Source organism: Lepidochelys kempii, chromosome 11 (genome assembly GCF_965140285.1).
Source record: "Lepidochelys kempii isolate rLepKem1 chromosome 11, rLepKem1.hap1, whole genome shotgun sequence".
NCBI classification, from domain to species: domain Eukaryota; kingdom Metazoa; phylum Chordata; order Testudines; family Cheloniidae; genus Lepidochelys; species Lepidochelys kempii.
Window position 1 is genome coordinate 45,051,778 of NC_136390.1, and position 27,899 is coordinate 45,079,676.

The window sequence follows — 27,899 nt, forward strand, 5'->3', positions numbered from 1 at the left end:
TTGCCACTAATTACATAAACCAGAAAAAATAATTTCTTAAAATATGTATGTGTGTATGTTTGTTTTTACCGAATGGATGCTCAGCAACTATTGGTGTGGATTCCACGGGCTTGCTGACACCAAATCTGTTTTCTGAACTGACCCGGAAAGCATATTCCATGTATTTAGTGAGATGAGTGACTTTGATCTGTGTACGTTTGACACTGGAATTTATCAGCTGCCATGCTGTTGTACCAGATTCCCGTTTCTCAACTATGTAGTTTGTAATATCAGTGCCACCATCATCTTCAGGTTCTTTCCATGACAATACACAGGATTCAGCAGAAATGGATGATATTTCAATAGGGCCAGTAACTGCACCTGGCCTTCCGATGACAACCACTGTGACAGCAAATGTTTTCACACCGGCTGTGTTCTCAAGTGTCAAATAATATTTGCCAGAGTCACCTCTCATGCTGTCCTTCACAATCAATGTAGTTCTATCCTTTGTTATCTTGATGGTCACTCTATCAGTTTCCTTGAGTCTCATTTCTTCAAGTTTCCATGTTACTTTTGGAGTTGGTCGCCCACTAATTGGTATATCAATAGCAAAGGTGCTTCCAGCTTTGCAAGTTATAAGTTGTCCAGTTATTCCACTAAGATCTGCTGTTGGTTCAATCTGTGGCTCTTTAATAATAACAGAAGAGAAAGCTTCTCTTGGCTCACTGTAGCCTGCATCATTCCTTGCCCTGACCCGGAACTCATATTCATTGTTCTCTAGAAGACCTTCAACTGTGAAAGTAAGTTGTTTAGTTTGACCAGCTTCAACCCAATAGTCAGATCCCTTTTGTTTCATCTCAAGAAGATATCCAGTGACACGGCTTCCACCATCATGGTCAGGTTTCAGCCAAGCTAATACTGCAGAAGATTTGGTAGTATCAATAATATCTAGTCTCTTTGGTGGAGCAGGCTCCTCGGTGGCTACAACTGGATCTGTTAATTCACATGGTTCGCCTACACCATATTCATTTTCTGCTGAAACACGGTAGTAGAATGGCACACCTTCTGAAAGATCAGTGACCTTAAAGATTTGACGGGTACATTTTGAACTCACTACCTGCCAACTACGACGGCTTGCTTCCCGCTTTTCCACAATGTAGTGATGGATGCGGGCACCTCCATCCAAAACAGGAGCATCCCACATTAAAGTAATAGAACCCCTGGTCACATCCTTAAAGGTAATAGGACCTGGTGGGCCAGGAGTGTCCAGTACCTTGACAGTAAATGTAATAGATTTGCTACCACTGATGTTTTCTACAGTAAAGACGTATTTGCCAGCATCATTTCTATTGCAGTTCTCCACAGTCAACGTGCTGAATGAGTCAGTTATGTGAATGTCAGCACGCAGGCTAAGGTCTGAGTCTGCTTTAGACCATGTAGCAGTAGGAACAGGTTTGCCTAAAAAGGCAATAAACAGCCGAATAGTTGCACCTGCTCTGACAATGTGAGTCTGCTTGAAGTTTGCATCAATATCAATTTCAGGTGAAGACAGTCTGTCAGTTGTTTGGATTGTAGCAGGGACTTCACAGCTTTCTCCCTTGCCTGCACCATTGACAGCACTCACTCGAAATTTATAATGTTCACCTGCCTCTAAGTCGGTGACAGTATATTTGGTAGCAATACAAGTCTCTGCATTGACTTTATGCCACTCTCCTAAGTCAGCTTTACACATTTCAATGATGTAGCCAATTATTTCCATGCCGCCGTCAAAAACTGGCTTGGTCCATTCCAAGCTTACACTTGTCTTTGATGTATCTGTCACTTTTACAACAGTAGGCGCACTTGGTGGGTTTACTGGCTCTCTACATTTAATCAGCCTTGAGACAGCACTTGGAGGTCCTACTCCAGCAGCGTTTTCAGCCATAACTTGGAATTCATATTCATTGCCTTCAGTCAGGCCAGTTACTCTGTATCTTGTCTCAGCAATGGCTCTCTTACTGGATACTTTGACCCAGCGGACACTCTTTTTTTCTCTTCTTTCCAGGATATACTGGTTGATCTCATTTCCACCATCGGATTTTGGCCTAGCCCATGTGAGTGTGATACTGTCTCCTGTTACATGGGTAGGCTCTGGCATACCTGGTGCATCAGGAACAGCTGCAAAATGAAAAACAGCTTAGAAAACATGCAACAAAAGTTGGTATTTGCGTAATTTGTTAAAGACATAAAGGAAACTTACTGTATGGTATTTGTGCTATAATTGGATCAGATTCTAGTGGCCTGCCAACACCAAACTTGTTAACTGCAGAGACACGGAACTGGTATTCATTGCCCTTTATTAATTTAAGTGCTGTGTAACTGGAGGCTTCACAGTTATCTTCAACTAATGCCCAGGCAATCCTACTGGTTTCACGTTTTTCAATCACATAGTGGGTAATGGCAGCACAGCCATCATTAGCTGGAGGCTCCCACCATAATGTCATCTTCTCTCCAGTAACATTTGTGAATCGTATTGGTCCACCAACTTTTCCTGGGGTATCTGTGATAATAAAGCATCAGAGTTATAATTTACTTGTGCTGCCACTTACAATGTAAATATTTAAGAATAGCTTACTAAAAATATCTACAAAGTACCTTGTACTCTGATTGTAATGTCTGCTTTTTTGGTGCCTGATGCATTCTTGGCTTCTACGGTGTATATACCACGATGGTCCCGAGTGGCATCTCTAACAAAGATAGTGCTATATCCAATAACGTTTGTTATTTCAATATTCATCTTCTTTTCAATCTCCTTTCCATCCTTAAACCAAGTCACTTGAGGTACTGGACGGCCTTTGATAAGAACCTTAAGTCTAATGCTCTCTCTAGCTTTAACAGTAAGGCCTTCAAAGTGCTCAGCACCGAATTCAATTGTTGGAGGAACTAAGAAGAAAGATAAAATAAAGTATATACATTCAGTCATATTTATCAAGGTATTCATTCCTACTAAACAAACAATAATAAAGGCATATATAGACTCTCTCTTCTGATTAGAAAATTCAGAATTTTTAAAATGTAGGGATCAATATTATATTGTAAGCTGTCCTATCTGAAATTTTATATCCTAAGAATTATTTTTTCTATGTTAATCCACTCGCCATCATATTAAACCATAGGTTAAAATATTAATTGAAATGTGTTGGTGCAACATGCTGAGCTATTTTAGCAATTTGCATTTCTAAATTCTGCATAGCAACAAAACCATTACCTAACCTAAGACAGACATATCTTTGCAGCTGCCACTTGTAAACCACAGAACCTCAAATTAAGGCCTTTGGCTCTATTTTAAAGTTATCTTTAGTCCCTGTAATCAGGCTTAATTACTGTGAACACCTGTAAGGCACCACAGCTGTTAGAAGCTCCTGCCTGACTCAAAAGGGAAGAGGAATTGCAAACCCCTATCCACAGTGGCTCAGTCAAACCTCTGAGGTTACTCAAACTCACCCCGTGAGTGATCTAATCCCGTCCTACACCCATTCTCAAATGTGTCAAAATGTTTTGGAGCAATGGCTAAAACAACACAATATTTCTGCAATAGACTACTGCCAAAGTTGCAACAAAGAAAAATAGCGAAACCATAACTAAATGTTAATACAGTAGCATAGACAGAGCAGGACCCCACTGTGAATTCCAAGATGCATTCAATAGCAGAGGAAGGCAAACAACTCCTCATAAAATGCTTAAGGAAAAACTCCTGTGTGGCCCCAAATGTAGCAACTGGTTAAATCCTATGGATCCCTGCTGGATGCTGGTCTTGCGTCTAACTCTGCTCTACCTCTGCGTGGAGTGGGAGGGAGAGGTGGGGAAAGCCTGTTGCTCCTGGGAGGAGTGGAATACACTCCCTCTCCAGTCAGCAGCTCATATACCAATATAAGCTAAAAGGTGCCAGCCAGGTGCTTAGCTGGATTTAGAACCTACCATATAAAAATGCAAGTGTAACATACTAAACTATTAATAAATAATGCTTACCACATTCATCTCTGGTCATGATATAGCCTGAAGATTGTGATGGTGGGCTGACTGTTCCGACAGCATTTCTTGCAATCACTCTGAACTCATATCGGTCACCTGGGCTAAGTCCTGTAACTGTATATTGACATTCACTGATATCAATAAAATTGCATCTGAGCCAGCGGTCATCACTTCCTTGCCGTTTCTCGATGCTGTAGGCCACAATCTTACTGCCTCCATCATGCAGTGGTGCAGTCCATTTAAGGGTGACAGTTTCTCTGGTGATATCAATATAATCAGGAGTGCCAGGTGGGTCTGAAAGGAAAATAATTGCATACAGGATTATTTTTATTATAAACCTTCATGATGGCTAACAATATATGACAATATATACATTGTCTTAGTGAAGTGCTTGTTTACTCACCTACTGGAGACACAGCCAAGGTAAATTTGCTTGGCTCGCTAACTGGGCTTACGCCAGCAGAATTTTCAGCATATGCACGGAATTGGTAATCCAGGCCCTCAATCAATCCAGTAATTCTGTATTCTTTACCAGATATTGGTGAAACATTAACTTTCTGCCATAAGATGCTATTTCTTTCTTTCTTTTCAACATGGTATCCAGTAATTTCTGAACCTCCATCATAAACTGGAGCATCCCAAGATATTGTCATTCCATCAGCCGTTACATTGTACACAATAGGTTTGCCTGGTGGGCCTGGTGGTCTGAACTGGTGTTTTGCTACAACGTCTGTTGAGACAAGTGGTGGGCTTACTCCATATCTGTTTTCAGCACGAACTCTAAACTGATATTCAGTGTCTTTAACTAGGTTAGGAACTTTGAAAGTTGTCCTAGCAACACTAGAACACACCATTTTCCAATTGGTTTGTGAAGTTTCTCTCTTCTCAATGCTGTATGAAGTGATTTCTCCTCCTCCATTGTCTTCAGGAGCCTCCCATGACATAACAACACTGTCTGCTTTGATTTCATCTAGTCTTATGGGTCCTTTGGGTTTTGATGGAGGACCAAGAGTTATGACTGTGATGGTAAATGACTTTCTGCAAACTGAATTATCAAGAATTAAGGTGTATTTGCCACCATTGTCTTTTTTCACATTCTTGATACTTAAACTTATTTTGTTTTCAGTTTTCTTGAAGCGAACTTGTTCACTTTCTTTAAGAGGGATGCTGTCCTTGAGCCAGCTCATAGTTGGTCTGGGTTTACCTTTATATGGCAATTCAATGTGCATATTATGGCCAATTCTTACAGCAATTTGTCCTCCAAAGATATCAGAAAGGTCAGCTTCAGGTGTTATTACAAAGTCTTTTACTGTAATGGGTCCAACAGTAACAGCATCGCTCAATCCTTTTTCGTTTTTAGCAGATACTCTGAATTCCATGACAGAAAGCTCCTTAAGTTTTTCAACTTCAAATTCACATGTCTTACTTATGCCTGCATGTGACCATTCTTTTTCTTCAATCATTTTCTTTTCAATAACATAGTCTGATATAATGCTACCACCATCGAAGTCAGGTTTGCTCCACTGTAAGGTAACAGAAGTCTTTGTAGAATCTTTCATGGCCAGATCCTTTACAGGTCCAGGTACTTCCGCAGGTTTAACTGGTTCTGAAGTCTCACAAGGTTCTCCCAATCCATTTTCATTTTCTGCAAGAACTCGAAAGAAGAATGCAGTCTTCTCTGATAGGTTAGTTACCTTAAATGTTGTATGAGAACACTTTGTTGTAATAGTAGACCAGGCTCTTTTGGTGGCATCTCTTTTTTCAATGACATAATTTGTTATTTCAGAACCACCATTAATGAGCGGTGGCTCCCATATAAGTGTAACAGTGCCACGAGAAACATGTTTAAGCTGCAGTTTCTGGCAGGCTGATGGTGTATCAAGTACTTTAACATTCACAAATGAAGATTTTGGTTCACCAACTCCATTCTCGATTGTGAGAATGTATTTTCCTGTGTCATTCCGAGTAACTTGAGGAATAGTAAGTAATGTGGATGATTCTGTGTTCTGAATGTTGTATCTTTCATCAGTTCCAAGATTCTTTTCACCCTTTCTCCATATGACAGTTGGAGGAGGTCTTCCTTTGAATGGAATCATTATCTGTACATCTTCACCTGCTTTAGCTACAATGGAGGTTCTGAGAGCAACATCCAGGTCAATCTCTGGCTCCTCTGCAGAAATAAATAATAATAAAATATGAATAATCTGGAAAACAAAATATAAAATTATTTGAAATACCAAAACCCTAAAAAATGATAATTAAATCAATTAAAGGTACATACCAAGTATATCTTTAGCTTGTACATATTCTGTCATTTCAATAGGCTCTCCTTGCCCAGCACAATTTATAGCAGACACACGGAAATAATAATTGACTGCAGGTTGAAGCTGGGATACAACATACTCAGTTGTTCTCACTTCTCCTCTAGCACTGACTACAGACCATTCTTCCTGCTCTCCTTCTCTCTTTTCCACTGCATAGCTGGTAATTGCACTTCCTCCATCATAGGCAGGCTTAGTCCAGCCCAGGGTGACAGATGTCTTAGTAGTATCCACAACCTTTAGCTTAACTGGTGGCCCTGGTTTGTCTGTAAAAGATATTAAAATTCAATCATAACATTTATCCTCAGTTATTCCCAGACAATCCCATGAAAGTCTGCCCATTATAACTTACTTGGCCCTTAAACAATGAGATGTGTGTGTCTAAGTTATTTCTTACCAATAGGATCTGCAGCTTTGTAGAAGTCAGAAGCTTCAGAGAATGGACCTTGTCCAGCTGCATTGACAGCACAAACTCGGAAATGATATTCACTGTTTTCAGTTAGTCCTGTTACTTTCTGTCTGGTGTCACGGATAGTTTCTTTAATAACCTTGAACCAACTTAGACTCTTCTTGTCACGTTTCTCAAGGTAATATCCACTTATTTCACTACCTCCATCTACAGTTGGCCTGTTCCAGACAACTGTCATTGAATGCTTGGTTATCATAGTGACCTCTGGTACACTAGGTGGTCCAGGTGTAACTGAAAAAAAAAAAAGAGAGAAAAAATGACAGTAGTTCAATACCATTAAAACTAAAACATTCAGTACTATTCAGTTGTATTAGTTAATATACATGTTTCTCACCAAATGTATTTTTAGCTATAACTGGTTCAGATTCCAGTGGATCACCAACTCCAAACTTGTTCACACCTCGCACACGGAACACATACTCATTTCCTTTGATGAGTTTTGTGGTAGTGATGACACATTCCTCTAGTTTTTCAGAAATTAAAGACCATACTACCCGACTTGTCTCACGTTTTTCAACAATGTAGTGTGTTACAGTTGCACCACCATCATCTACTGGAGGTTCCCACATTATGGTAATTTTTTCAGCAGTGACTGTCTTGAACTGTATAGGCCCACCTGGAGGTCCTGGCTTGTCTGTTGAGGACAGGAGAAATGAGTCATATACATAGATACATACATACATACATACATATAAATTACATTTTAGTTTAATACAATAATACTATTATTCTAATTCAGTACATACCAAGTATTTGCACTCTAATGTGAGCTGATGCTGAACCCATGGCATTCTTTAATTTTAATTCATAGTTTCCGCTGTTAAAACGAATTGCATCTTTGATGAGTATAGATGCAAAGTCTGTTGTGTTTTCAATAGACACTTGTGCACTGGTTTGTATCTCTTTGCCATTTTTGAACCATTCAATTGTAGGTATAGGCTTTCCTGAGATGCCAAGTTTCAGCTTAACTGCAGTACCTGCTTTGTATTTCACCACATCTGTGTATTCTGGTTGTACATCAATTTCAGGTGCACCTTAAAAGAGGAACAAAAAAAATCAAAATGGTATAAAGATTTCAAACCACTCAGAGGACTCAAAACCATACCAATATTTTTATTAAGCAATAATAATAGTGGTAATTAATATAAGGCATTGTGTAATATACACTATGCAAAACTTGGCAGTGCCTAGATACTATGGTCATAGGTGTTTTAGATATGCAGATAGGAAAAAAAAAGACAGGTCATAGCTATATGTCACATTTCAGTCCAAAAAATTCTCAAACTCTTTGCAAGTTAAATAATACATTAATTACATCACTACTAAAAATCATCCACATCTCTGGGGGAGGACTGCAGGTAGGAGGACAAATGGTGCAGCAAACACTGCACAACATTTGGGGGAAAGGACATTTTAGCCAAGGACACTGGGGCAAACCTCTGCTCCTATGAAAAGTGTCACGATCTTTAATGTCCACACACAGCAAAAACAATCTCAATTTCTCAGGTCTTGTCCAAGTGGCCCAAACACAGTCAATTGTATGGAACTCAAGTTATCTACATTGGGAAGATGAAGGGCTCAATCAGCTCTGTTCAGATTGAATCTTTGTCCAGAGAGGCTAGATAATGCAAACCCAGTGCTTAGAGCATTATGCTAGCCCTCCAGTTTTTAAACTCAGCTTCTTACAATTGTTTTCTAAAGACTAGGATTCAAGCACTAGTTATATGAAACAATTCTGACTTTAAGCCCTGAAGTATCACAAAATATTATTATGTAATTGCAAAACTCTTACCATATGTATCAACACACGTGATAGGACCTAAAACATCTGATGGATTGCTAATGGAACCAACAGCATTCTTAGAACAGACACGGAATTCATACTGAGAATTTTGCGTTAGTCCAGATACAGTAAACTGAGTCTCAATGACATTGGTGAAACTGCCCTTTGTCCATCTGCCATTTGGAAGATCACGTTTCTCGACAATATAACCAGTGATCTTACTACCGCCATCATAGGATGGTTTTGTCCAAGAAAGACTGACAGAAGTCTTGGAAATATCTGTGACACGAACATTTCTTGGGGGTTCTACAGTAAGAAAAAACAACAGTATTAATAATTAAAAGCAGTACTAGCATTGTCTGTTGGCTTACTGTATAGGAAAGAACATTAAGTGAAAACATTACTGAAAATGTTGATTTCCCCCCCTACAAAGTACACACCACAAGCATCAATTGCAAGAACTGGATCAGAAGGATGGCTTGCTTTTCCAATGCCAGCTGCATTTTCTGCATAAACCCTGAATTCATAGATAAGTCCAGCGCTGATGGTGGTGACTTTAAAGTGAGTTGTGCGAATAAGGGTCTTGTTCGCCTTCTGCCATAAAATACTGTTCCTATCTTTCATTTCCAAATGGTATCCAATGACTGCACTGCCTCCATTAGTGACTGGTTCATGCCATCCAACAGTGATGCTCTCTCGGGTGACATTGGTGACCCATGGTGTGGAAGGTTGTCCAGGTGTTGCTAGAGACATTAAAAGAAGCAGTTAATATATCATTTCAAAAAAATTAAAAGCAACAACAAAATGTTATGTGAGAAACTGATGACTTACTGTATGGGAGCTTAACAGTTACACATTGTGAATCAATGTGGTCACTGATTCCAAAGCGGTTTTCAGCTTTGATACGGAATTGGTATTCTTCTCCTGTTGTTAGCTTCATGACTTTAATAATGCTTCTAGCAACTGTTGCAGACACCTCAGACCAAGCAGCAGTACTTGTTTCTCTTTTCAGAACAATATAGTTGGTAACTTGACTTCCACCATCATTATGCGGTGGCTGCCATTTGAGAGTTACGCTTTCTTCAGTGATATCACTAACAACAACAGGACCAACAGGAGGACCTGGTCTGTCTAGCACTACAATGTTAATGAATGATTTAGTGGTTCCACTGGAGTTGGCAGCAGTGATGTCATATCTACCAGCATCACCAGCCATACTTTCTTTAAGGTTAATGATGATACTTTCTGCTGTGGTTTCTGTATTAAACCTCATGGTTGCTTTCAATGGAACACCATCTCTGGCTAATGTCATCTTTGGCAATGGTTTTCCAGAAATTGGAATTTCAACCTTTAGGTTCGATCCCGCTCTAATGTACACAGTGTTATGTGGGAAGCCCTTCATATCAATCTCAGGAGATTCTGAAAAACAAAACGTTTCCAAAACATTACAAATGTGAGGTTTTAAAATTGATTTTTTTTAATGTGTGCAAACATTTCATCATGTGTTTTAATGTCAGCAGACTTACCCAGTTGTTCTCTCACTGTAATAGGGAGCAGGAGTTCTTTAGGATCACTTAGACCAGCTTGATTTTCTGCAGACACTCTGAAGAAATAGTCAACATTCTCTTTGAGACCGTGGACAACATGATGAGTTGTCTTTACAACTGCACATTTAACCCATTTTTGCTGTCCTTTCTCAAGAGCTTCAATGAGGTAGCTCACAATTCTGCTTCCACCATCATGTTCTGGTTTCAGCCATGACAGAGAAATGCTGTCTTTAGTGACACCAGTTACTCCAAGCTTTTCTGGTGGGCTTGGTTTTTCTAAGATAAAAAAGATTCAACATAACAGGATAATTAATACAACACACATTTTCTTTTTTACTTTGGCAAGAATATCATTTGAATTGAGAAAAGTATATATTTTACTTGGAATCTATATGAATAGATTTTTTAATACTTAGATAATTGCAATATTTAAAGTATAAATTATTAATGGTTTTCTCTTATATTTGTAAAACCCTTAAGAACATCTTTGGTGCTGTATAAACATTAACAACTTCAAAGTAATTATTACAACTAATAATTATTTTATGTTAAATATTTTAAGCATATATATGTAATTTATGCTATAAGTATTTTTATTGTTGAAACAAACCTGTTATTTTAACTCCTTCTTTGGTCTCAGTGGGTACTCCAACACCAAATTCATTTTCTCCAGAGACTCTGAAGTAGTAAACAGCACCTTCTTGAAGACTGGTAACTTTGTAGGAAAGGCGATGGCAATTGTTGGTTATAGTGACCCAAGCCTTCTTGCTAGCTTCTCGTTTTTCAATGTAATAGTTCTTCACAAGAGCACCGCCATCATTCTCAGGAACATCCCAGGATAACACTGCAGATTCTTTTGTTACATCTTTTACAGCAATATTAGATGGAGGTCCAGGGGAATCAAGAACTTTGACAACTAAGGTCAAGGTAGCTGTGCTCAGGATATTTTGTAATGTTAATGCATATTTTCCAGAATCATTTCTTGTTGCTTTCTCAATGGTCAGTGAGGTACAATAATCTGAAGAATCAATAGACGCTCGTGTACGGAGATCTGTCTCTGGTTTATTCCACATTACATTTGGGACTGGTTTTCCCCTGAAAGGTACGGTCATTGTAAAAGATTCACCAGCCTTTACAATTAAAGTCTTTCGCATTTCACTATCAATATCAAAGGCAGGTTCTTCCTCTCTTTCCTTTGCTACCTGAGGTTCTGAGACATCACTTGGATCACTAGCACCAACTTTGTTGATAGATCTTACTCTGAAGACATATTCAGACCCTGATGTTAGCCCAATTACAGTGTACTCTGTGCCTCTTAAATTTTGAATAGCTATTGACCAGTCAGTTTCATCAGTTTTCTTGTATTCCACTGTGTACCCAGTAACTGGGGCACCTCCATCAAATAATGGCTTTGTCCATCCAATTGTTATATTTGCTCTTGTTGAGTCCAGAATCTTAGGTTTAGATGGAGGAGATGGTATGAAAACTGGATCTTCTGCCCGAATCAATGGTGAAGTGTCACTTGGAAGACTGAGACCAGCAGCATTTTCTGCATAAACCCGATATTCATATTCACATCCGTCTCGAAGACCTAATGACTTAACTCTTAGATCATAAACTGGTTTTTTGTTTACACGGATCCATCGTAGGCTATTTTTCTCACGTCTTTCAATTATGTATCCAGAGATCTCATTTCCTCCATCACTGTCGGGCCTTGCCCAGCACAGGGTCATGGAATCCTTTGTCACACTGGTTATCTCTAAAGATTTAGGTGGATTTGGAACTGTAAATGGATCTAGGGCCTTGACTGCATAGCTCTCCAAAGCTTCACCAACACCATATTTGTTAACTCCCATCACTCTGAAGATGTATTCGTTTCCTTTAAGTAGTTTTGTTACTTTACAGGATGTTGTTCTAAGCTCTCCTTCACAAAGTGTCCATGCAATTCTACTGGTCTCACGTTTTTCTACAATATAATAATCAATATCTGCACCTCCATTTTCTTGGGGTGGTCCCCATGACAGGTGACACTTTTCAGCAGTAAGGCCAGTTATTTCTAATGGGCCTGCAGGTGGGCCGGGTCTATCAAGTACTTTGCAGTTAACAGCCAAAGATCTTGTTCCTGCAACATTTTGTAGTGTTAATACATACTGACCCGAATCCCGTCGAATGCAATCCTTCACAGTTATCGCAGTAGTGTGATCTGTTGAGACTATTTCAACTCTTGCTTTTTCCTCAATCTCTTTGCCATCCTTTGTCCATGAAATCACAGGTGAAGGTCGTCCTGCAATATCAGCATTGATTTTAAGGACCTCTCCAGCTTTAACAACAACAACGTCCCTAAATTTGACATCCATCATGATTCTTGGAGCATCAACATCATCTTTTACAGTCACAGGTCCAGTTGATTCAGATGGCTCACTAAAGAGTCCAGCAGCGTTCTTTGCAATAACATGGAATTCATATCGCTGATCTTCTGTAAGTCCAGTCACATCAAAGAAAGTTTCTTGTATGTTTGTGAAATTGCATTTTAGCCAACGGCCATCTGGTAGCTCTCTGCGCTCAATAATATATCCTGTAATCTTAGCTCCACCATCATATTCTGGTTTGGACCATGACAATGAGACACATGTTCTTGTAATATTAGTAACTTCTGGCTGACCAGGAGGATCACATGGATCTCTTGCAGCAGCTGGTTCACATGATTTACTGCATTTGCCTATTCCTGCAATATTTTCAGCATACACACGATATTCATACATTAGTCCTTCTTCAAGGCCAGTGACCTTCATTTGTGTATCACTTATGAGGCTTTTGTTTACTTTTGTCCAAAGAATGCTGCTTCTTTCTTTCCTTTCAAGATGATATCCAATTACTTTGCTACCTCCGTCATTGACTGGTTCCTGCCAACTTACAGTCATGAAAGTTTTAGTTGCATGTACTACTTGAGGAGTTCCAGGTGGACCAGGTGGCTTAAATGGATACTCTGCAACAACAAAGGGAGACTCAACATAGGTGCTCCTACCATAGCGGTTTTCTGCACACACACGGAACTGATATTCAGATCCTGTGGTTAGACGGACTACTTTAATCGATGTTCTTGCAACTGCTGCAGACACTACATCCCATATTGTTGTGGTAGTTTCTCGCTTCTCCACAATGTAATTGCTAATATGGCAGCCACCATCATACACTGGAGGTTTCCAAGATAAAGTTACATTATCTGCGCTAACACTGTCAATATGTACATCAGATGGAGGTCCTGGTCTGTCAAGAACAATTACAGTGATAGAAAATGTTGTAGATCCAGCACTGTTGGAAATACATAATTCATAATTTCCAACATCGTCCTTTGAAGCTTCCTTGAAGGTCAGCAAAGTTGAAGTCTTTGATGTTTGAACATTTACTCTAGTTGTCTCTTTTAAGGTCTGTCCATCTTTCCTCCAGCTAGCTGTTGGTGGAGGCCTACCTCTGATCGGCACATCAATCTTAAGATCATCTCCAGCTTTAACACTGAAAGTATTGAAAAGAAGTTCAGCAGAAGGCTGGATTTCAATATCTTTTGCAACTACTGGAACTCCAAGTTGTCTTGGATCACTCTTCCCTTTTTCATTAACAGCAATCACTCTGAAAGTGTATTCCTCTCCCTTACTTAAGCCTGTTATTGTTGCTTCTAGTGTCTTAACTTGGGTACAAGTGCTCCATTTTTCACTTCCTTTAGTTTGCATTTCCACTATATAACCAGTAATTTTACTGCCACCATCACTCTCTGGTTTCTCCCATGTAATCGTAGCAGTGTTGCGAGTCACATCTACAAGAGTTACTTTTCCAGGTGGATACGGTGGTTCAGAAACCTTAACTGGTTCAGCTGTTTCTGCTGGCAAACCAACCCCATATTCATTTGCTGCCAAGACACGGAAGTAGTAAATGCATCCTTCCTGTAGTTGATCAATTTTGAAAGTATTTTTAGTGCAGTTATTTGTAACAGTGGCATATGCCTTTCTAGTAGATTCTCGCTTTTCAATGATGTAGTTTGTAATTTTAGCTCCACCATCAATAAGTGGTGGTTCCCAGGCTAATGCTACTGAATCTCTCTTAACTTCTCTGATTGTCAAGTTAACAGGTGCACTGGGGGAATCAAGGACTCTGACATTAACAAAAGCTGATTTTTTGCCACTATTATTTTCTAAAGTCAGGTTGTATCTACCACTGTCAAATCTGTTTACATTATCAATGACCAGCATTGTATATGAACTGGTAACCTCAATCTGAGCTCGGTCACTAATGGTGCCTTCTGCTTTTTCCCATTTGACTTCAGGTTCTGGTCTTCCTTTGATGGTAACAAACAGACGTAATGTACCACTCGCACGTACAGTGACTACTTTTCTGAGATCCGCATCTAGTTCGATTTCAGGAGGTTCTATTTTGTCAGCTGCAATGACTGTACCAGGTATAGTTGCAGGTTCCCCGACTCCTTCAGAGTTAATGGCACAGATGCGGAAATTGTATTGATGGTTTTCTTTAAGTTTTGTTACAGTGAACTGTTTTCCTTGTAGTCCTGTTGGTGGTGTGCAAGTAATCCATTCATCAGCAGTATCTTCTTTTACTTCCACAACATATCCCTTAATGGGAGCACCACCATCATAAATAGGCTTGTTCCATGCAAGTGACACTGATGATCTGGAAGTGTCTGTCACCTTTGGATTACTTGGTGGGCCTGGTGGATACAGTGCATCACATGCACGATAGAAAATGGATGGCTCACTAGACTCACCTACACCAGCTGCATTTTCAGCAGAAACCCTGAATTCATAGAAATGCCCATCTGTAAGTCCAGTTACTCTGAACCGCAAGTCTGTTAGCCTTTTCTTATGGCACTTGGTCCATCGAATACCATCTTTGTCTCTCTTTTCAAGTATGTAACCTTCAATTTCAGCTCCGCCATTGTCTGTTGGACGACCCCATGTTACAATCATAGAATCTTTTGTGATTGCTGAAACTTCTGGCACTGAAGGAGGACCCGGAGGTTTGTATGGATTACAAGCCACAACAGGCTCAGATTCCAGTGGTTCTCCAATTCCAAATTTGTTCACAGCCATTACACGGAAAATATATTCATTGCCTGGAAGGAGTTTGGTTACTTTGTGGCTAAGAGCTTGCACATCAGATGCCACTAGTGTCCAGGAAAGTCTGCTTGTCTCTCTCTTCTCAATGATGTAATGTGAGATGCTAGAACCGCCATCATGTAAAGGTGGGGCCCATGCCAAGTAACATTTTTCTGCAGTGACACCTGTAATCTTCAAAGGACCCTCTGGAGGTCCTGGCCTGTCAAGCACTTTTACTGTGATTGGTATAGATTTTGTACCCCCAACATTGCTGAGTTTAAGTGAGTAGTGACCTCCATCAATTCTTACACAGTCTTTGACCGTGAGAGTTGTTCTCTGAAGTGTAGATTTAATTTCCATTCTTGCAGTTGTTTCTTCAAGCTCTTTTCCATCTTTTGACCATGTAATGTCAGGAATAGGTTTACCATGGATGTCAGCCTCAAGAACAAAGGTTTCTCCGGCATGAACAACAATGACATCTTTGTATTTTGGATCCAATGACGCTCTTGGTGCTTCAATTTCGTCTCTAGCAGTAATTGGCCCTGTGCTTTCAGATGGTTCACTCAAGCTACCAGCTGCATTTCTTGCAATTACTCTAAATTCATATATTTGGTTTTCAACAAGACCAGTTACTGTAAATTCTGTTTCCAGTACATTTGTAAAGCTGGCTTTCATCCAACGACCTTCAGGTAGTTCTTTCTTTTCTACAATATATCCAGTTATTTTGCTACCACCATCATACTCAGGTTTTTTCCAGTTCATTGTGACATAATTTCTTGTAATAACAACGGGATCTGGGCGGCCAGGTGGATCACATGGATCATGGGCAGCATACAGTTCAGATACTTTGCTAACTTTACCAATGCCAACAATGTTTTCAGCAGAAACTCTGAACTCATATTCAAGACCTTCTTCAAGGCCATCTGTTTTATATTTGGTGTCTGGAATGAGGGCCTTGTTCAACTTTGTCCAAAGAATGCTGTTTTTATCTTTACGCTCAAGATGGTAGCCAAGAACCTTGCTTCCTCCATCATTAACTGGTTCGTTCCACTGTACAATCATATGGTCTTTGGAAGCTGATGTAACAAATGGCGTTCCAGGTGCCCCAGGTTCTTTATATGGGTATTGCACAACAACTGCCTTAGAATCCAGTGGAGGGCTCTTTCCATATCTGTTTTCAGCACAAATTCTAAACTGGTATTCAGAACTTGTTTTAAGATTTGCCACTTTGATTGTTGTTCTTGCAACTGTTGCTGATACCATCTGCCAGGTGGTGGTGGTTGTGTCACGTTTCTCTACTATGTAGTTGGTTATCTGGCAGCCTCCATTATAATCTGGTGCGTCCCATGATAAGACAACAAAGTTTGCGCTAACTTCATCAAAGCGAACAGGTCCTCGTGGAGAGCCTGGCTTGTCAAGTACAATTATGCTCAGGTGCTCTGTAGCCGTGCCTGCTGTGTTTGATGCTGTTACTGTATATTTGCCAAAGTCATCCTTATTGCTTTCTTTAATATGTAAGATAGTGGATGTTGGTGTGTCATGGACATTTAACCTGGTTGTCTGTTTAAGTGACTGCTCATCTTTTGTCCAAGTAATCTTAGGGGTGGGTCGGCCTATAAATGGTACTTCTATCTTAAGATCTTCTCCAGCCTGGACACTGTAAGTATTAAACATCAGCTTGAAACTTGGCTCAATTGTCAAATCTTTAGCTATCACAGGAATTGCAAGTGCTCTGGGATCACTTTTGCCTTTTTCATTGTAGGCTATCACACGGAACTGATATTCTTGATCTGAACTCAAACCGGGTACAACTACACTGCACACTTTGGTCTCAGTGACAGCACTCCATTTTTCTATTCCTTTAGGCTGCATTTCAACTATGTACCCCAAAATTCTGCTACCTCCATCATGTTCAGGTTTCTCCCACATAAGTGATGCACTTGTGTGAGTCACATCAGTGAGACTGACTTTCCCAGGAGGCAAAGGTGGCTCTGAGGCTTTCATAGCATCTATAGTTTCAGCTGGAATACCAATTCCAAATTCATTTTCAGCCATAACTCTGAAATAATAAGTTGCTCCTTCTGTAAGGTTTTCAACTTTAAAGCTTGTTTTGCCACATTTAGCACTCACATTTGCATATGCCTTTCTGGTTGACTCACGTTTGTCAATCACGTAATTCTTTATTTTTGCACCACCATCATTAGCGGGTAGTTCCCAGGATAGTACTGCATGATTTTTCTTAACATCTTTTACTACTAAATTTTGTGGTGGTCCTGGTGTGTCAAGGACTTTTACTGTAACAAATGCAGACTTCGATCCACTGCTGTTCTCTAACTTAAGAATGTACTTTCCAGTATCATTTCTATCACAGTTATCGATGGATAGTTGTGTGTAGTTTATGCTTTTTTCAATTTGAACCTTATCTGTAAATTCACCTTCTTCCCGAGACCATGTGATTTCAGGTGTTGGTCGTCCTCTGAATGGTATGTGAATCCTAGCAGATCCACCAGCTCTAACCAATATTCCTTTCCTTAGTTCTGAATCAATATCAAGTTCAGGAGCTTCAAGCTTGTCTTCTGGTTTAATAGTTCCAGGAACTGATGCAGCCTCTCCTACACCAACTTTATTGAGGGCACACACTCGTACTTTATATTCCTGATGTTCAATAAGTTTTCTAATCTCAAATCGAGTGACACGCAGCCCAGTCTGTGGAGTAGCTACTGTCCATTCTTCTTCCTCTGCTTTACAGAGCTCCACAATGTATCCTTGGATTTCACTACCACCATCATAAATAGGTTTACCCCAACCAAGTGTAATTGAATTTTTGGTGGTATCTACAACATGAGCATTAGTGGGTGGACCAGGTTTGAACACAGGGTCACAAGCTTTAAAATAAGGAGAAGCTTGGCTCGGTTCACCAGTTCCAGCAGCATTTTCAGCAGATACTCTGAATTCATACTCATGATCTTCTGTTAGTCCAGTGACTCTTAATCGCAAATCTGTAATTCTGCGTTTATTACATTTTGTCCATCTGATGCCAGCTCTGTCTCTCTTTTCTACAATGTAACCAATAATTTCACTGCCTCCATCACTATCTGGCCTGCTCCAGCAGACAGTCATGGAATCCTTTGTGATGTTAGTAATTTCCAGTGCCTTTGGTGGACCAGGAACCACAAATGGATTTTTCATAAGTACTGGAATAGACTCCAGAGGCTCACCAACACCATATTTGTTAACTGCCATTATACGGAAAATATACTCATTACCTTCCAAAAGTTTTGTTACTTTCAGCATTGTGGCTACAGCATCTGAAGCAACAACAGTCCAGGCAAGGCGGCTAGTTTCTCTCTTCTCAACAATGTAATGAGAAATGTCACTACCACCGTCATGGAGTGGTGGATTCCATGACAATGAACATTTTTCAGAAGTAATTCCAGTAACCTGAACTGGGCCTTCTGGCGGACCTGGTCTGTCCAATACTTTTACATTTATGGGTACTGACTTTGTTCCTGCAATGTTAGAGGCTTGTAAAATGTACTGTCCACCATCAACTCTAATGGCATCTTTTACAATAACTAATGCCTTGAAATCAGTGTTCTTTATCTCACATCTAGCAGTTTCTTCAAGTTCCTTATCGCCTTTGAACCACTTAATGGTAGGTAGTGGCTTTCCATGGACATCAGCCTCAAGTTTGAACATTTCTCCAGCATTTACAACAACTGTATCTTTGTATTGTGGATCCATTGAGATTCTTGGAAGCTCAACTTCATCCTTTGCTGTTATTGGTCCTGTACTATCAGAGGGTTTGCTTATTGCACCTGCAGCATTCTTTGCAATGACTCTAAATTCATATCTTTGATCTTCAGTAAGCCCTGTTACGGTGAACTGAGTTTCAATGACATTTGTGAAGCTAGCTTTCATCCAGCGACCATCAGGCAAGTCACGTTTTTCTACAATATAACCAGTAATCTTGCTACCTCCATCATATTCTGGTTTGATCCATTGTAGAGTAATTGAGCTTCTTTTAACAATTATGGCTTCTGGGCATCCTGGAGGATCACAGGGGTCTCGGGCTACATAGCACTCTGAAACTTTGCTTGCTTTTCCTACACCAACAATATTTTCTGCAGAAACCCTAAATTCATATTCAATGCTTTCTTCAAGGTTAGTTGTTTTATAATGCGTGTCTTGGATAATGGTCTTATTTATTTTTGTCCATAAAATGCTGTTTCTTTCCTTTCTCTCAAGATGGTAACCCAAAACTTTACTTCCACCATCATTAATTGGTTCATGCCACTGTACAACCATAGAGTCTTTTGTTACTGTTGTCACAAATGGTGTGCCAGGAGGACCGGGTTCTTTATAGGGGTACTGAGCTACAACTGGTTCAGATTCCAAGGCAAAGCTCTGTCCATACCTGTTTTCAGCAAATATTCTAAACTGATATTCTGAGCCAGTTTTCAGTTTAGTCACTTTTAGGGTAGTTCTTGCAACAGCAGCTGAAACCGTTTCCCATACAGTGGTTGTTGTATCTCTCTTATGAACAATGTAGTTGGTGATTTGGCAGCCACCTGTATACAGCGGAGGATTCCATGATACTGTAATGCTTTCAGCACTAATATCATCAAACTTTACAGGCCCTCTTGGAGGATCAGGCTTGTCTAGTGTTATAATCTCAACAGATGCAGACTTTTGTCCAATAACATTAGCAACTGTGATTCCGTACATGCCACTGTCCTCTTTGTGTGTTTCTTTAATATTCAGTACAGTGAGATTAGGCAAATCATTAATATTAACTCTTGTTGTCTGCTTTAACAGTTGGCCATCTTTTGTCCAAGTAACAGTTGGTGTAGGTCGACCAGAAATTGGTATTTCTACTTTTAGATCTTGTCCCACCTGGATACTGTAACTGTGGAATGCAGGTCTTACATCTGGTTCAATAACAAGGTCTTTGGCGACCACTGGAACCGCAAGAGATCGTGGATCACTCTTGCCTTTTTCATTTACAGCTATTACTCTAAATAGATATTCTTCTCCTTGAGTTAGGTTAGTAATCAGTGCTTCAAGTGCTTTTACACATGCACATTCTGACCATTTGTCACTGCCCTTAACTTGCATCTCAACAATATATTGTAAGATTTTGCTACCGCCATCATGTTCCGGCTTTGACCAGTTTAGCGATACACTATTTCTTGTGACATCATCAACTGTTATTTTCCCTGGAGGTTGAGGAACTTCAGCAACCTTAATTGGGTCAATGGTTTCTGCAGGAAGGCCTATTCCAAATTCATTCTCAGCAGTGACTCTGAAGTAGTAATTGCTGCCCTCCTGAAGTTGGTCTACTTTCCATGAGGTCTTGTGGCAATTTGTTGCAACAGCTGCATAGGCCTTTCTTGTTGCTTCACGCTTTTCAACAATATAATTTTTTATTTTTGCGCCACCATCCAGTAAAGGAGGTTCCCATGAAAGTGAAACAGAGACTTTGGTGATCTCCTTAATTTTTAGGTTAACAGGTGGACTTGGGGTATCCAGTACCCTTACACTGACAAAGGCAGACTTCATTCCACTACTGTTTTCTAAAGTAAGAATGTATTTTCCAGTATCAAATCTGTTAACATTGTCAAGAACAAGGGAAGTGAAGCTGCTAGTAATGTCAATAATAGCTGCCTCTCTGATCTCACCATCCATTTTACCCCATTTTACTTCAGGGGTTGGACGCCCTCTAATAGGAACAAATAATCTTAAGGAACCACCTGCCCTTACATTTACAATTTTCCTTAAGTCTAGGTCAAGATCAAGGTCTGGAGCTTCCAATTTTTCTTCAACAATAACAGAACCAGGAACATCAGCATGCTCTCCAACTCCAGCTTTATTAACAGCACAGATACGGAATTTATATTCATGTTTTTCTAATAAATTTTCTACTTCCATATTTGTTTTCTTGATTCCAGTTGGTGGGGTACAAATTGTCCAGTCACCAACACTTACATCACATTTTTCAACAATGTATCCCTGGATTTCACTGCCACCATCATAGATTGGTTTGCCCCATGAAAGGAAAACTGAAGATCTTGTCACATCTATAGCTTTGGGATTATTAGGCGGACCTGGCTTGTAAATAGGATCACAAGCCTTATAGTAAGTGGAAGGTAGGCTTGGTTCACTAAGACCAGCAGCATTTTCAGCTGATACTCTGTACTCATAGTCATGGTTCTCTATAAGTCCAGTCACCCTGTATCTCAGTTCACTAACCAAACGCTTGTTGCATCTTGTCCAGCGAATGCCTTCTTTATCTCGTTTTTCAAGAACATAGCCCAGAATTTCACTACCACCATCTGAGGCTGGCCTTTCCCATACAACAATCATTGAATCTTTGGTAACGGCTGAGACTTCTGGGGCATTTGGTGGAAGTGGGACAACAAATGGGTTCTTTGCAATTACTGGTTCAGATTCAAGAGGTTCACCAACACCATATTTGTTTACAGCCATGATACGGAAGACATATTCATTTCCTTCCAAAAGTTTTGTAATTTTGCAACTAAGGGCTTGCACACTGGAGTCCACTACAGTCCAAACTAAGCGGCTGGTTTCTCTTCTTTCAACAATGTAGTGTGAAATGTTACTACCACCATCCTGTAGTGGGGGTTTCCAAGCTAACACACATTTTTCAGCAGTAACTCCTGTTATATCAACAGGCCCTTCAGGTGGCCCAGGTCTATCAAGAACTTTGACATGAACAGAAGCTGTTTTTTCACCTGCAACATTCTTTGCCAGCAATACATAATGACCACTATCAACACGAATGGCTTCTTTTACACTGAGGCTTGTTGCAAAATCTGTGCTTTTTATTTCCAAATGAACCGTGTTTGCTAATTCGTGATCACCTTTTAGCCAGTGAATGGAAGGTAATGGTTTGCCATAAACATCAGCATCAATCTTGAATGACTCACCAGCATTTACTATAATTGTTTCTTTATATTTTGGATCCATACTTATACGAGGTGGCTCTACTTCGTCTTTGACTGTGATTGCCCCTGAGCTTTCAGATGGTTCACTGAAAACACCTGCAGCATTTCTTGCTATGACACGGAACTCATACCTCTGATTTTCTGCTAGGCCAGTTACTGCAAACTGAGTCTCAATGACATTTGTAAAGCTTGCTTTCATCCAGCGACCATCTGGTAACTCCTTCTTTTCAACAATGTAGCCTGTGATTTTGCTTCCACCATCATATTCAGGTTTCTTCCACTGAAGGGTTACTGAGTTCCTTGTGACAATTACTGGTTCTGGACGACCTGGAGGATCACATGGGTCATGTGCTGTATAACATTCAGACACTTTACTTGCCTTTCCAATACCCACTATATTTTCTGCATAAACTCTGAACTCATATTCAAGTCCCTCTTCAAGGCCAGTTGTCTTAAATTTAGTGTCAGGAATAGATGTTTTGTTTAGTTTAACCCAGAGGATGCTATTTCGTTCTTTGCGTTCCAAATGGTACCCAATGATCTTGCTACCTCCATCATTGACTGGTTCATGCCACTGTACCACCATGCTATCTTTTGAGTGAACCGATACAAAAGGTGTTCCAGGTGGACCAGGAACTTTGAATGGATATTGGGCTACAACAGACTCTGATGTGAGATATGTACTCTTTCCATATCTGTTCTCAGCTGCAATTCTGAACTGATATTCACTCCCAGTCTTTAATCTACAGGCTTTTATTGTTGTTCTGGCAACAGTAGCTGACACAATGTGCCAGACAGTAGTAGAAGTGTCCCGTTTTTCTACAATATAATTGTTGATAGAGCTGCCACCATCATATATTGGTGGTTCCCAGGAAATGGTGATACTATCTGCTGTTACTTCATCTACCTTTACTGGTCCAGTTGGAGGCCCTGGTTTATCAAGGACAACAATATTAAGAGTTTCAGTAACTTCACCTGCAGAATTTGTAAGTTTGACTAAATATAGTCCAACGTCATCTTTGCAGGCTTCTTTTATTGTTAGCAATGCGCTGTTTTCTGAACTTTCTGCATTTACTCTAGTAGTCTGTTTCAGTGGCACATTGTCTTTATGCCATAATACAGCTGGTTTGGGTCGACCAACAAATGGGACGTCAACCTTTAAGTCCTCTCCTGCTAGGACACTGAAAGTGGTGAACAACAATTTGAAAGCTGGTGGAATCACAAGATCTTTTGCAACCACAGGTATGCCCAGTTGTCGAGGATCGCTGATACCTTTTTCATTCTGAGCTGAAACACGGAAGGAATATTCCTCCCCTTGTATCAGTCCAGTTATAGTGGCTTCAGTAACTTTTACCGTAGCACAAATTGCCCACTTTTCACTGCCTTTGCTTTGCATTTCTACAATATAACCCAGAATTCTGCTACCTCCATCATGTTCAGGTTTTTCCCATGACAAGGATACACTATTTCTTGTCACATCTAGCAAAGTTATCTTTCCTGGTGGCAGTGGTCTTTCTGACACTTTCACCGATTCTGGAGTTTCAACTGGAAGGCCTATTCCATACTCATTTTCAGCTAGGACTCTGAAATAATAGTTGCAACCTTCCTGCAGGTTGTCTACTTTCCAGCTGGTCTTGTGGCAATTGGCAATAACAGTTGAATAAGCTTTTCTTGTTGATTCACGCTTTTCAACGATATAATTTTTTATTTTTGAACCTCCATCTATGAGAGGAGGCTCCCATGTGAGTGTAACAGATGATTTCGTTACTTCTTTTATTTTTAAATCTTGTGGTGCTCCAGGTGTATCAAGAACCCTGACATTTACAAATGCTGATTTACTGCCTGAACTATTTTCTATTGTCAATATATACTTGCCACTATCAAATCTGTTTACATTTCCAACAGTAAGTAGAGTATAAGAGCTTGTTGATTCAATGGTAGCTTTATCTAAAGACTCTCCATGTTCTCTTGTCCATTTCACTTCAGGTGCTGGTCTTCCTTTGATTGGGACAAAAAGTCTTAAAGTACAGCAGGCTCTGATATTGACAACTTTACGTAGTTCTGCATCCAGTTCAATCTCTGGAGGTAGCATTCTTTCTTCAGCCTTTGGTGATCCGGGAACAAGGGCAGGTTCTCCAATGCCTTCAGAGTTCATGGCATATATTCGGATTTTATACTCCTGGTTTTCTTTGAGATCCGTGATGGTAAAGGAAGTAGCCTTCAGTCCTGCTGATGGAGTTACAATTTTCCATTCATCTTCTTCAGGTAGTGCTATCTCAACCATATAACCCGTGATTTCTGAGCCACCATCATAAATTGGTTTATTCCAAGCTATTGTAATTGAGGACTTGCTAGTGTCTAAAACACGAGGATTACCTGGTGGACCGGGCTTGAACACAGTATCACAAGCTTTATAGAATTGACTGGTTGGACTTGGTTCACTAATTCCAGCAGCATTTTCAGCCATTATTCTATATTCATACTCATGACCCTCTGTCAGTCCAGATACTTTATAGCGTAAGTCCGTAACAACCCGTTTGTTACATTTCACCCAGCGTAGTCCAGCTCTGTCACGGCGTTCTACAATGTAATTGGTTATTGGGCTTCCACCATCAGAATCAGGACGTCCCCAACAGACAATCATAGAATCTTTTGTAATTGCTGTAACTTCAGGTGTTTTGGGTGGATCAGGTGGCACATATGGATTTACTGCAAGAATAGGCTCTGATTCCAGGACCTCGCCAACCCCATATTTGTTAACAGCCATGACACGGAACACATATTCGTTGCCTTTTAATAGGTTAGTGACCTTCTGTTTAGTTACTGGAACTTCTGAGGCCACGTTTGTCCATGCTAGTCTGCTGGTTTCTCGTTTTTCAACCACATAGTGGTCAATCTTTGCTCCTCCATCATCCAGTGGTGGTAACCATGAGAGTAGGCATTTTTCACTTGTAACCTCAGACACAGCCAAAGGCCCTTCGGGTGGACCAGGTCTATCAAGAACTTTAACATTGAAGATATGCTTTGCAAAGCCACCAGGATTAGAAGCAGTAAGTGTATATGCACCGCCATCTCTTCTGGCAGAATCTTTGTTGATCACAACAGTAGAGAAATCTGCCTTTTTTATTTCTAATTTTGCTGTGTCTTCTAGCTCTTTTTCATCTTTTGTCCATGTCAGGGTTGGTGGAGGTCGACCTGCAACATCAGCCTCAAGTCTGAAAACTTCACCTGCTTTCAGTACTAAAGTGTCCTTGTATTTGGCATCCACCATTATCCTTGGTGCTTCAATGTCATCTCTGCATGTTATTGCATCTGATGGCTCAGATGGCTGGCTAACTGCACCAGCAGCATTTCTGGCAATCACACGGAATTCATAAGCAGCATCTTCTGTCAGACCACTGACAGTGAAATCTGTCTCTAGTATATTGCTAAAGTTAGCCTTTAGCCAGCGACCATTAGGAAGGTCTCTCTTTTCAACAGTGTAACCAGTTATCTTAAAACCTCCATCATATTCTGGTTTAGTCCACTTAAGTGTTACTGCATGTCTTGTAATGTTGAGAGGTATTGGTTTACCAGGTGGATCTATAGGGTCCAGAGCAAACACTGGATCAGATGGTTTGCTTGGTTTACTTTTGCCAGCCATATTTTCTGCTATAACACGGAATTCATATGCAATGCCATCAGTAAGTCCACTTGATTTAAAGATATTGCCTACCACCAATGCTTTACTTACAGTCTGCCAAAGAATGCTATTTCGTTCTTTTCTTTCAACATGATATCCCAAAATTGGACTTCCACCATCAGTAATAGGCTCATTCCAGCTAATGGTCATTGACTCTTTTGTGACTGCAATCACCTGAGGAGTACCTGGAGGCCCAGGAACCTTAAATGGATAGTTGGCGATTACAGGCTCTGAAGAAATGGCTGGTCCCGTTCCATATCTGTTTTGAGCTTTAACACGGAACTGATACTCAACTCCAGTAGTAAGATGAGTAGCTTTAAACATGGTACGTATAACAGTGGTTGCTAACTCAGTCCATGTGGTACTGTCAGTCTGACGCATTTCTACAACATAATTACTTATTGGTACCCCTCCATCATTCTGAGGAGGTTCCCATGAGAAAATTACAAAGTCAGATGAAACTTCATCAAATTTGATTGGTCCCATAGGAGGGCCAGGAATATCATGAACCTGGACAGTGATCACATCACTAACTTCTCCAACAATATTTTTAGCTGATAGGGGATAGCGGCCACTGTCATTTCTTGTGCATTCATTGATGGTTAGTATGGTCGCAGTTGCAGTGTTTTCAAAGTTTACCCTTTGTGTCTGCTTAAGCAGCTGGTCTTCTTTTTTCCATGTCACAATTGGTCTTGGACGACCAAGCACAGGGATCTCAATTTTGATGTTGTCACCAGCTCTGGCAATTACTGATTTCTGGTAAATTCCACGGAGGTCAAATTCAGGAAGCATCATCTGCTCTTTAACAACAACTGGTCTGCTTTCTCTTGGATCACTTCTTCCAGCACTATTAACTGCCATAACCTGGAAAGTATATTCCTCATTTTCAGTTAGATTCTTCACGACATAGTCTAATGTTTTCACAGTTGTGATGTGTGTCCACTGAGTGGAACCTTTTTTCTGTGCTTCAATTATATAACCAGTGATCTTGCTACCACCATCATGTTCTGGCTTTGGCCAAGCCAGGCTAACTGTGCTCTTTGTTATATCCATAATATTGAGGCTCTCAGGTGGTGATGGTGCTTCAGAGGCTCTTACAGGTTCTGCAGTTTCAGCTGGTTCACCAATCCCGAACTCATTTTCAGCCAGCACTCTGAAGTAATATTCACATCCTTCAACCAAATTAGGAATCCTAAGGGAACATTTCTGGCAGTTGGTGGTGACGGTTGAATATGACTTTCGTGTTGCTTCCCGTTTTTCAACAATATAATTTGTTATACGTGAGCCACCATCTAATAGAGGCATATCCCAGTGCAGGATGATGCTGTCTTTAGTTATTTCCCTAGGCTTAAGATTTATTGGTGGTCCTGGTGTATCCAAGACTTTTACATTTACAAAGCCAGTTTTCTTACCAGCAGCATTTTCAAGGGTCATTACATATTTTCCAGCATCATATCTATTACATTCTGTCATAATAAGTAGAGTAAAAGAGTCTGTATTTTCAATGTTGGCACGTGCTTTAAGTGGGATATCATCTTTCGTCCATGTAACTTCAGGAGTTGGGCGACCTTTAATTGGCACAAATATCCGAATACTCAATCCAGCTCTAACAACAAGTGTTCTTCTCAGCTCAGCATCTAATTCAAAATCAGGAACCATTTCCCGATCTTTGATTTCAACGCTTGGAATCTGTGCTGGTTCACCAGCACCCACAGCATTGATGGCAATGATTCTAAAATTGTATTTGGCTCCTGGCTGGAGATTAGCAACAACAAATTCAGTGATTCTTAAAGCAGTTCCTGTTGTGTCTTTTACCCATTCTTCTTCTCCTTCCTTTTGATGCTCTACTGTGTAGCCAATGATGTCAAGTCCACCATCATAATGAGGCTTGCCCCATGTTAAAGAAGCACTGGTCTTTGTAGTATCAATCACTCGTGGGTTTGAAGGTGGACCTGGTGGATCTGTAGTAATGAAAAAAAGACAAAATCCCCACATTATATTAGACATGAGTTTTTATAGGTAACCAAAATATTA

At 40.2% G+C, this 27,899-nt stretch overlaps 1 protein-coding gene across 1 annotated transcript in view; it reads right to left on the reverse strand.

Annotated features, from left to right (window-relative positions):
- Window positions 1–27,899, reverse strand: part of TTN (titin) — a 468,698-nt gene that overhangs the window by 17,810 nt on the left and 422,989 nt on the right. The window contains exons 311-324 of the mRNA XM_078847988.1: window positions 10,721–27,826; window positions 10,090–10,386; window positions 9,395–9,982; window positions 9,004–9,306; window positions 8,573–8,869; window positions 7,527–7,814; window positions 7,115–7,414; window positions 6,709–7,011; window positions 6,272–6,577; window positions 4,394–6,160; window positions 3,988–4,284; window positions 2,614–2,901; window positions 2,219–2,518; window positions 70–2,136 (exon numbers count right to left, since the gene is read on the reverse strand). Of these exons, the coding sequence (XP_078704114.1) occupies window positions 70–2,136; window positions 2,219–2,518; window positions 2,614–2,901; window positions 3,988–4,284; window positions 4,394–6,160; window positions 6,272–6,577; window positions 6,709–7,011; window positions 7,115–7,414; window positions 7,527–7,814; window positions 8,573–8,869; window positions 9,004–9,306; window positions 9,395–9,982; window positions 10,090–10,386; window positions 10,721–27,826 (24,507 nt within the window). The remainder of the gene's footprint in view (window positions 1–69; window positions 2,137–2,218; window positions 2,519–2,613; window positions 2,902–3,987; window positions 4,285–4,393; window positions 6,161–6,271; window positions 6,578–6,708; window positions 7,012–7,114; window positions 7,415–7,526; window positions 7,815–8,572; window positions 8,870–9,003; window positions 9,307–9,394; window positions 9,983–10,089; window positions 10,387–10,720; window positions 27,827–27,899) is intronic.